The 11,466-nt window shown below is 37.9% G+C and overlaps 1 protein-coding gene across 1 annotated transcript in view; it reads right to left on the bottom strand.

Moving 5' to 3' along the window:
• Nucleotides 1-3,468: 3,468 nt before the first annotated feature.
• ankrd16 (ankyrin repeat domain 16) overlaps nt 3,469-11,466 on the bottom strand; it is a 9,158-nt gene continuing 1,160 nt past the window's right edge. The window contains exons 2-7 of the mRNA XM_015396678.1: nt 10,854-11,074; nt 10,702-10,744; nt 9,291-9,399; nt 7,761-7,922; nt 5,827-5,905; nt 3,469-5,732 (exon numbers count right to left, since the gene is read on the bottom strand). Of these exons, the coding sequence (XP_015252164.1) occupies nt 5,560-5,732; nt 5,827-5,905; nt 7,761-7,922; nt 9,291-9,399; nt 10,702-10,744; nt 10,854-11,074 (787 nt within the window). The 3' untranslated portion in view covers nt 3,469-5,559. The remainder of the gene's footprint in view (nt 5,733-5,826; nt 5,906-7,760; nt 7,923-9,290; nt 9,400-10,701; nt 10,745-10,853; nt 11,075-11,466) is intronic.

Below are 11,466 nucleotides of genomic sequence, written 5' to 3'. Positions count from 1 at the left end.
AATACAATAAGCCCTCCGGTCACATTGTTACCTTTGACCTTTTTCCTTTTGACTGTGCGAGAGGCAAGTGCGTCGTCACCGGCAAAAGGTCAAAGGTAACAATGTGACCGGAGGGCTTATTGTATTGATTTTCTTGCCAAAAAAATAATAATAATAATTTCAGTACATGTGTCGAATAAAAAAAATAAAAATAAAAAAAAAAAAAAGGGGCCAAAAGGGCACATTGGGATCATGGAGCAAAAGGGGCAGGTGCTCAAGCCCCCTTAGCCCCCCCCTCTGCACGTGCCTGCTTTGCAGTATTATACTATTACATGCGTAAGCCATAAAAGCGTTACTTATAGGAATATGTAGTAATATGTCGAATAAATTGCTAGGATATGTAAGCACAATTCTAAGCAAACAATGTTAAAATTTAATTAGGCAACAATAAAAAACGGCTTGCGGCAATTTTAACCTTTTCTGCAGGAAGCTGCCAGCTTACAGCTCAGCAAAGCTCTGGAAGAACAAACATGGTGGGTATTTCTCAACTAACCCATTTCTTGATAAGCCAAGGAGATATTTTAGCTTCACACAACCACATTTTCAACTACATTTAATTCAAGAGTTAATTTATGTGGAAGAAAGGGTTTGGCTGTTACTGCATGGAGCCTTATAGTGGTTCACTTTGTTCATTAAGGAACCCCTTTATACTGCCATCTTCTGCAGACATGGTGAACTGAACGTGATTTAAACAGTCTACAAATGAGTAAAATATTGTAATTGCAGCACTTTTATAATAATAATCTTTTAATTAAACCTCCATGCATTACATTTTTCTCCAACATTTGTTTTGTTGGTTTTGTACTTTGTCAGTTTTATCTAATTACCATCTCAATCCTAGTGTTGTCAAGTCAAAGTGTTGTGGGTAACTCAAAACATATTTGTCAAAAATTGTGCAAAAATTTCCAGCCATTTACATTTTGTGTAGAATTTCTAAAGTACACTGACAATAAGGAATTTTCATATCCTTGTATTACATAGTTTTATTTTACCTTTTTTTTTTTTATTCAGGTAAAATGTTTCATTTCAGCATTTCTAAAACACAATTTTTCATGGGACACCAGAATACATTGCTTATGAGTTTGTGTTATTTTTATTTATTTATTTTGTTATTTTGAAGAGCATTCACATTAACTTTGACATCATGCTCTGGTTATTTTTGCCCCCAGCTGATATTGCTGGGGGCAAAGTCTGAGGACTTCAGTGTTGAGGAAGAGCATGAGTTCTTTGCTGAGCTGAATGCGCACTTTCGTCTGGGTTGGTCTGCCGCGGTTTCCGTAGCGCCGTGTACGCGCTTTCAGGAAATCCTATACACCACTGTTTATGCTCTAAAAACATTCTAAATGACTTCGTTTCGAGTAAATTATGGACACTACCCACTCAGGACACTTGGAATACATTGGACGAGCAGTATGGAGGAATATTGACACGTTTTTTGTGGACTTTTATGGACCTTTCTGCCTCGGGCGCCATAGACCTCCATTATTTGAATGTCAGCAGACAGCAAGAAGCCTCCCAGATCTCCAGATGCATTTGAGATATCAAAAAAGTACTCCAGAGTGTTGTTCAGCATGGGGGTGAGTAGAAAATGAAGGCAATCATGTTTTGGGTGTACTATTCCTTTAATTTTAATTTAATTTACGGTAACCTTAATTTCCAGAGGGAGTCTTCCCAAGGGATCAAGTCTAAGTCTACATAAAAATAAAATTATCTGCATGTTGCTCATATTAAACTAATCTCATTTCCTGTCAACTGGGTTATAGAATCCTCTCTATAAATATTTTTTCAGTGAAAAAAAAAACGCTGATCATTCTTTAATGAATTCCTTATCAAAAGGACATGCATGTTTTTTAAGAATGCAACAAATGCTGTTTGATCAGAAATATTTGAATAGTCTTATAAAAACAAACAAATTATGACATCGGCTCAAACACTCAATTATTATTACTGCTACACTTTCTATATATGTGACTTTTATACTGTTCAAACCGGGACTTATGAAGTGTGTCCTTCAAATTATTTTTCTTTCCATAGATTGAGAATCAACACTCCCTGCTGCTCTTGCTGCTACTGATTATGATCACATTTGTCAGTTTTTACAATATGACGTCTTTTGAACATTGCATACAAATGATTGTTTTTCTGCTTTTCAGTAGCTGCTTATGGTGACAGCCAAGTGACAGTATTTCATAAATTAGAATTTCTGTGTTGAAACTGTGTTTCATACTTCTATAAAGGACACTGTAAGTAGTAAAGCACTCATTTTCCCTGCATCTAACTGAGAGCTATGAAAATATAGATGGGAACATTTCATTTACTTTGTAAAATTAGCAAAGTTCTTGATCTGTTCATAGGGTTTATGGTTTTCCAGAAATATTAGACCTGGTAAAGATCTGTCAGGTATATATCAGTGAGGGTCTCAGTCGTATTGTTCTAGTTCATGCATGGTGTTGTTTTGACTCAATGTTTTGAGAGATAAAGCAAGATAATCAGTACAGTGCTGGGTATTATCGGCTGTTTTTTATTGTTGTTTTTTTCCTCTGTCCACCTGAAAGTAAACACAGATTTTCATTACTTTGTAAGCAATGTTTTATGTTTAGTTCTAAAATGTTAGTTTCTATTTAATGCAGTTTTGACATCTATCTTTTTTCTATTTTACTTATTAGTTTGTGCAAAGCTTTTAGCTAAAAGGTTTTCTCCTTTCTCATGAGAACAATTATTTTCATAGTCCTGAAAAAGTAAAGGAATGTTGAATGTGAAGACTTACCAGTATTTTATTCCGTGAATTTTAGAAGCCATCATCATCAAACTCTTGAAAGTGAATTTTTATATAGATCAAAGGGTATCCTGCCTGGTCAGTATTAGGTTGGTTGGACTGACCTTAGCTTTGATAACAGTACACAATATTTTTTCTCATCCATTTGGATGTCACAACATTGACTTCTTTCCAAAAACGTCTTTATCCATGTCCTCAGCATCCACTGTCTCACTTTTAAATTAGCTCACACAGAAGAGTTATTCAGGACAGTTGTTAAAAACTGAACGTCATCCGGAAAATAAATTTCTGTATTGCAATAGTGCAATTCGTAATACACCAATGTATTTATTTATCATCTATTACCAGGGGAATTTTAAATCAGGATTAGCTTATATCCAATCTAACTACAGTTGTTTTTCTATAGTTTTCGCATTTCTATGAATTTGGAAGATTGATTAAATACCCTACTGTACATCAGTTATTGTTCATATTTAATGAAAAAAAATAAGTTAATGTTAAGGCTTTGAAACCAAATGGTTGAAAGATTTATATCAATGATTCTTTTTAGCAGAAGCTGCTTTATTTTTTCCTTGAACAGCATTTAATACATTTCCTTTCTTCTTACAGGTGCCTGGCTGCCTCCCTACCTCTCTCTACCTCTGTTTTGGCCTTTCTAGCTCTCCTATCCCATTTACCCATTCTATCTAAATTATTGGACATTCTATCACATCTATTCTTTACCACTCTATCTGTTTTTTTGTATAAACCAACTTTTCTGGAAAAACAATTTTAAAGCAACTTGTTTCTGGAGAAAGCAATTTCTAAACCAACCATTTTTTTCTGGAACGAAAAGCTTTTCTGAGTACCATATCTGACTGTTTTGCAACATCTGAGAGTTTCTTTACTTTCACCGCTCTCTGTCCTATCCACACTTTTGCACTACTTATTTACATAAGTACCAGAAATCCATCAAAACTTTTTCATATTAAACCATTTTTGGATCTCTACGGAGAATTTAACTTAATTTGACCCACACATAAAACACATTTGATCATATTCAGTATAGAAATTATTAGACATACACATTATTAAAAATACATATAATAAAAATACATCAATATAAATATTTGAACTGCATTACTCATGAAAGGAGCTGTTGCCTGTTTCTGATCCTCCTGGTTTCGAATCGAATATAAGGTTTGAATTCACATATATATTATTAAAATTTTTTCATAGAAGTTTATGTATATGAAAGAACAAAAATACCTTAAGAAAACCTGGCCTCTGTTTCCTGCTTTCGTGAATCAACAAGTTCAACCAGATGCTACCTGCTGTGTTTGTGAATTATTACACTGCAACATATCTGACAGGGCAGAGTTTTGACTGTAACCTGAGAGTTGTGTTCTTGGCATTTTATTTTATATGCACATCTACTCAGTGGGGTTTTCCCAAATTGAAAAACATAGATTTTCAAGGGGACAATTGTAAATGGTTTAATTATCAAATCAGTTTCACTTCAATTCAGTGTATTTATATAGCGCCAATGCACAACCTGTAATCTCAAGGCACTTTACAGAGACAATACTGCCAGATTGGTTAGGAAAGCAAGTTGTGGTCCCAGCAACAAAATCATCAATTTGTGAAGGGGAATAAATTAAATGTTTGCCCTCTGCAGTATTGTTCCAGTATGCCAAGGGAAAAAAGTGGAACAGATTTTTTCTTACTGCATTATCTGTCAATGATCTGCTAAAGTGAAACCTTCTTTTAGGGGAAAACTTAAACTAAATAAAAAGTGGTCAGAGGACCGGGTTTTGAGAAAGTATTGTTATTTCTCTACATGCAATGCCTTATTTCAGCACAATGTGCAAAGTATGAAGGTGAGATATGTGTGACAGTGTGAGGTCCTGTCACTATGCCTTGGCTACTTGGCCAAGGGGATATCCCTTTGGCTGACCTGGGATTCTCAGAATTGAGCAGCCCTGTTGTTTACTTTGCCACACATGGGACTCTTCATATTTGAACAAAGCCAATCAAGTCTAAGATGCATAAGAAGCATTATAAGGCTGCATTTAAGCTAGTCTGCATGAATAAAAATCTTCCTATATTTAACATTATCCTTTGCAAGTGAGGTCTAACTCATGGATGTTATACAGCTAGGTCTAACACCTTCACCTATAAATCTACAAAAATACTACACATCCATTATCTTGGCAGCTTCTGCAGTTTTAACTTTAATTACCTAAGTGAACACCAACATTCATATTCTGAACACTATCCCTCATGGCTTCAGATATTTTTGCACTTCTTCACAGTTGATTTCAGACTTTTCTTCTTTCTTTCCAAACCTTCACTGTGGTAACAAACTAACAAAGAGGCCAAAAACAAAATGTAAAACATAGAATATAATAAGACACAATAAGACACCATAATTTCACAGGAAAGCCTTTTCACAAGAATGAGCAACTGAAATAGAGGTTCATAGTCATAGTACATCTCTGAATCCTAAACTGTTAGAGAAATCAAAGATTTTTCTGTTATAGATTTATTAACTACATCTTTACAAAAAGTCCATACTCTACCACAAGCACCACAGTGAACACTTTTTATCACAATTTTATTGTCCAATGAACTGCACAGGCAAATGAGAATGAAGTGATATCATCAGTGCTGTCACATCGGGGAGGTGAGTTTACCTCCGGCTTACTGAGCCTGAATCTGATCAGGCTTTTCAGGCTCTCAAAGTTGCAACTTTGTGTTTGTTTTCATAATGATCCACCATCTGATGTTTCTGGCCCGTCAAACAGTCGCACCACGTCCTGCTTCCTTGCCAGCTGTCGTGCTGTTGCACCAGAGGCATCCTTAGAATCCTTGTGGCCAAGCTGAAAGAGCATCCTGACTGCTTCCGCATTCTGCCCAATGCAAGCCATATGAAGAGCTTACAGGGGGAGGAGACAAGAAGAGCAGTAAATTATGCCAATAAATTACACTTTTAACAAAAATAATAACATGATGGCTGACACACTTCTTACCAGTGCGTCCTTTATTGTCCCGAGCGTGAAGGTCTGCTCCAAGTTCCACCAATGTTTTTATCATGGCAGCATGGCCTTCCTTAAAAAGCACAGCTTTATTACCAGGGTGTAGACCTTCACTTTTACCAGGCTTTGGTGAGATTTCTTTAATTCACAGATCTCTATAGGCTTCTGTTACGAAATCTTAAGCAGTCACTATTGTATCAGTGGTGGATAAGTCTCCTAGACTTTTTCTTTCTTCATACGTAGAGCTTTATGACTAATCTGATTTATCAACTTTAGTTTATAAATATAATATTAGGCCATATCGATCAATCTATCAACATTATTGTCATCTACAATTTACATTGCAATCAGAATTTCATTTTGTAAAACTTCCTTGACCACCATTTCCATTAAAATTCTGTGTAAACTTTCTTGCTTTGTTAATGTTGAAAAAAATTTATTTTCACAATAGTGTTTTTATTTAAAGAGAAATTAAGGTGTTTTCCTGTTGCCTGGTCTGGTTGATAAATGTAAATTCTCAGCTCTGGGACCTTTCTGGCTCATATGTATATATGCTCTCTCTCTCTCTCTCTCTCTCTCTCTCTCTCTCTCTCTCTCTCTCTCTCTCTCTATATATATATATATATATATATATATATATATATATATATAGAGAGAGAGAGAGAGAGAGAGAGAGAAGAGTTATATGTGTAATATATGAGTATTTCTGATTCTAATATAAGGTCTACATCACACTTTGTGCATACTCACACACAGACACACTTTAGACTTTGCGAGTGAGTTAGTGAGCATATGTGTGTGATTTGCGCATTAATGCTGTCAAGTTTGCTCAAATGTTGTGCTGCAGGTAGTTTTGCTATCCGTGTTCTGTGATGGTCCTCTCAAGGTTTCCCCATAGATGCTTCAGGAGCAGTTTAAAAGAAGCTGGTTGTTGGATTCTGTTATGTTGCTTCTTTTATGTTCCCCCTCACTCTTCACCCCCCTCTATCTCTCTCTCCGTCTGTCTGGCATCAGAATGTATGTAGTATACTAAGAATAAATGAATCCTCACGTCAGAAAAATAAGCCTACTTGCCAAGCAGTAAAAAAAAAAAGATATTTAAAAGTGTTACATCAGTAAATACATCAGACTTTTCTGCACTCTATTTTTAGTTTTGAAACATTTCTGACTTTGTATTTTTTATCATTGTAGCTTCATCTGGTCTGTTCCTGTTTGGCTGTGACTCCATCCTGGAGAGAAATATCAGCTGTGCTGCAGCCATCAACACCTTTGTTTATAGATGCTGGAGATCAACCTGTTTTCCAGTGTAGTCCTGTTTGTCTGACTGTGACTAACTGGATGTGCTCTCTTCATCCTCTGACATGGGAGCTGGCTTGGAGCTCGTCTGCCTGGCTGTGTGTTTCCTGGAGGGGGGCCGCCTGTGAGCTGGTTTACAGTTGCCTTTTGTATCTATGCTTCTTTTTCTATGTCTGCTTCTGTCTCCTTGAACCCCAGTGGGCCTCAGCAGATGGCCGCTCACTCTGAGCCTGGTTCTGCTGGAGGTTTCTTCCTGTTAAAATTGATTTTTCCTCTCCACTGTCATGGCATGCATGTTCAGTGTGAGGGATTGCTGAAGAGCAAAATTCAAACAAAAAACATTGCCACATTGCTCTTTTACAGCAGCTATATCCTAAAGCAGCAGTAAAATACTAAGTACACATTTCCATGCCTCCATCTAGTGCCGTGAATTCATTTTAGTGAGTTATTTTTCATATCAGTTCCCAGATCTACAGTCTTTCACTGACTCGGATCAGACAGATCTGCATTGTTTTCAGCACCAATTTATAACCCTAAGAAAATGTTCTCAACACTCACTTTTTCTCTATGAACTGCTATGAAAAAGCGTTTGAGGTCCATAAGAAACTCAAATTGATCACTGCTGATCTAACCTTTGCAGCATAATGCAGGGCGGTGAGTTGGATGGCGGTGGCTCTCTGGTTAATGTCCACACCCAGGTCCTGCACCAGAAAACGTAGGGCTTCCTCCTGACCAGTGACAGCCACTTGATGCAGCGGCTGAGTACCGAGTACATCAGCTGCCATCGGAGATGCCTGCAATGTCATGGCAAATATCGAGTGATTAGCCATGCAACATTTATTGTAAAAGTAAAACCTTGTCACATGCCATCAAATTTAGATTTTGGCTCAGATAGGAAAACCTTAAAGCCTCATTTTAAGAGAAACTTGTATTTTACCCTTTTTAAGACACAGTAGTGCATTAAAGGGGTCATAGAATGATTCTATAGGGTATCTGGTGCTCGTCCTTAAGGTCTCTGAATAGGGTGTGTAACATTGGTTGGCATGAAAATGGCATATTTTCTGTTCTATGAGCCCTAATGCAGCCTGGTTAAAAGCCCTAGAATGAAACGACAGGTTTTCTTCCTTTTATGGTATGATCATGAATATTTAGATGAGCTGTGCTCTGATTGGTTGGTTTACAACGAGCAAAGCTGCTGAGCAAAGACGAATCATAGCAACAAGCACTTACTCACTGAAACATCAAATAGTTGGTAGGGTGACCAGACGTCCCCTTTTTCCCGGACATGTCCTACTTTCACACATTAAAAAATGTCCAGGGGGAATTTCAAAATCGTCCCAACCATAGATATGTTAGCATTGCCATCAACAGCTTAGCAACAGATTCATAATTACAGCCAGTGGTTGTGATGGCCTTACGGTGGGAACAGCCCCTAGTTTCAGTAAAAGAAATTTAGCAAATCCTGCTTTGAACTGTCCAAGATTTTGAAAGCTGTCTTCAGTAAAATGCTTTGAGGAAATGAACAGCTGAGCATCAAACTTTGCGTGGATCTTCTGATAGACAAAAGTAATCCATGCCTGTCGAGTCTTCGGGAACACTGTGAAAATTTTCCCCTTTCGCTGAGCAGCCTGGAACACTTAATTTCCGCCTGTGGACCTGGCTTATTTTCCATAGAGAAACTGCCTGCTTTGTAACTCTTGTAGAAGTAAACCCAACTGTGGGCTAAACAGCTAAACTGGTGTCTTCCATCTACCTCAAGGAGGTTTCGATGGGGTTTGAACTTCTCTGTACGTCCATTTCACCCACTGAATTATCGTCATCCATCTATGACAATGGAAACTAGGTTTTGCATTCTTTGACCCCTTTAAGGACTACTTGTGGAGGCTGGTGTTTGTGTGGTTGTTTAAAAGAAAATAAAAGGGGGAGGATTATTTTAACATCATGGTTGCATTACCCTAAAGAAGTCTTTTAAAGAGCAGATAAATCTTTTAGCCTCCTCCGCAAATTAAATTATCTTTCCCCTGCGATGAGGATTTTCTTGACTTGTTGTATGTCTCAAACGTACGGTAATATAACCTCTGTTTACAACAGTTAAATAAACTAGTCCTGAAGATATTTACCAGATTCTCACTTAAAGAAAATCCCACATTTATTTATTCCACCTGGTGTTTCTCTAAAAGCAGCCGCGCCACAGGGAGGTGTCCGTTCCTGAGAGCGTCCATGAAAGGCGTGACTCCGCAGCTGTCTGTGCTGTTTGGGGTGTAGCTACACCTGGAAGAGTAGCAGTAGAGTTAGATCTCAGTCAGACCATTTTATGCCTCATGGCATAACTATTAACTAATAACATTACAGCTGATAGGTTATGAGGCCTAGTGTTGCAAAGTAATCACCTCTCCATAGGTTTTTCTCAACATTATAATCCCAAACTTAAGTGATTTATCATGCTTTCACTCAGATCTGCATAACTTTAGAGTTATGGGATGTGCCTCCATCACAAAGTTTTCCAGTGGGACTGAAGCATTCAGGGTAATCTACAGTGTTATTTTTCTACTAATGAGGGTGGATGCAGGTCAAACGGTTTCATGTTTGTCTCATATAACCAGAGAATAAAACTCCACCTGATTACATAGTCCCCCTATATGGATTGTGCTATGAATAGCCCATTTGATAAAGCTTCAGTAGCTAGCTCAATAGTTATGCCAATATGGGCTTAGGCTACTGGATGACATAGGGACCGCTTTTCTTCATTATGCATCGTTCTATCTCTTGTTTTTTTAGTCTGCAGTATTTTTTATTTCAACCACTCACTTTATGTTCTTTCAGTTTAATAGTAGCTTAGTAGCTTCATCTACCCTGGTTCTGTTTAGCTGTGACACCATCTTGGAGGGTGGTATCAACTGGATCACTGCCATTATGAATGATAGAGATGGGCCTCTTTTTCAGGGCTTATTCTTGTTTCTCTCCTAGATATAGCTATGCGGTGAGCTTTAACTGTGACTAACTGTATGTTCTCACTTTCATTCCTCTTTCAAACTGGCTCAGAGCTCATTTGCTTAAGCGTTTCTTTCCTGGACAGAGAAACCTATGGAACTACTTTACTGTTACCTTTTCTAACATAAGTGCTTCTATATTCCTTTTCTGTGTCTGCTTCTGTCTCCTTGAACCCTCAGCCTCCGCAGATGGCGGTTCACACTGAGCCTGGTTCTGCTGGAGGTGTCTTCCTGTTAAAAGGAAGTTTTGCCACTCTGTCGCTGCAAGCAGGCCCAGTGTGAGGGATTGCTGTTGAGTCAACCACAAAATGTGACAGTAGGTCTGTTTTTACTAAATGCTTCTCCAAGAGGAGAACATCCAGCAAGCAGCAGGGGTTCTTTAGATAGGAAACTTCTAACAATTCTGTCTAGATGATTCGATTGAATTGTCTTTGGGACAATAAGTGTTGTATATTGGGGCTTTGTAAACAAACAAAATTCAACTGAAGTTATTTATAGGAGTTCAAGCTTTTTTGCAGTTCCACTGACAGAAACTTCCTATCTAATGCTCCACATGATTTTAATTGCAATATTTAACCCTTACCTCTCCAGCAGGATGCTAACGACCTCCACACAGCCGTGCAAAGCTGCAGTAAGGACAAAAATGATGATAATCTGGTAGATCGTGATGATGCCGTGTTAAGTCATCAAATCATTTGTACACAAGATTAATTTACAGATGTGAAGATGCATTACCTGCAGTGTGCAGCGGTGTTCTGCCAGTCTTGCTTTCAGTCCTCCAAATGTCTGGCAAAGCATGCAGCAGGCATTCCACGACCAGAGGCTCGCCCTCCCTGCAGGCGACGTGGAATGAGTTCCATCCATCCTTGTTTTGCAACCTGGGGTCTGCACTGTAGGACAGCAGCTTCTGAATCACATCAAGGTTCCTTCGAGTGCATGCCATCATAAGGGGAGTCCTGTGAATAAAACCCAAACTTGTTCTTAAAGGTGCAGTAGCAGATACTGGACGGTTCCAGCAAGCTATATTTTTGAAGATACACAACCATGCGTCTCTCTTTGAAACCCTTGAAGCCACGCCTTCAAAACTCATGAATGCATGCTGTCTGCAGCCGCGGCAAACCACGAGGAGATCTTAAAGCCACATGATAGAAAATGCGTCAGATAATATCTCCTACTGCACTTCTAATAAACCAAAGTACTGTAGCTGCTTTAAAAGCTGGAAGACAAACTAGTCAACTATGTTGATTGAAAGGATTTCAGGCCTTCAAATATTTCAGATATAATGTATATATATATAATGTATATATATATATATATATATATATATATATATATATATATATATATA

The sequence above is a fragment of the Cyprinodon variegatus genome, unplaced genomic scaffold (assembly GCF_000732505.1).
Source record: "Cyprinodon variegatus isolate N-32 unplaced genomic scaffold, C_variegatus-1.0 Scaffold813, whole genome shotgun sequence".
In the NCBI taxonomy this organism is placed as follows: domain Eukaryota; kingdom Metazoa; phylum Chordata; class Actinopteri; order Cyprinodontiformes; family Cyprinodontidae; genus Cyprinodon; species Cyprinodon variegatus.
Note: the sequence above shows the minus strand (reverse complement) of the source record. Positions and strands in the feature narration are given on the sequence as shown.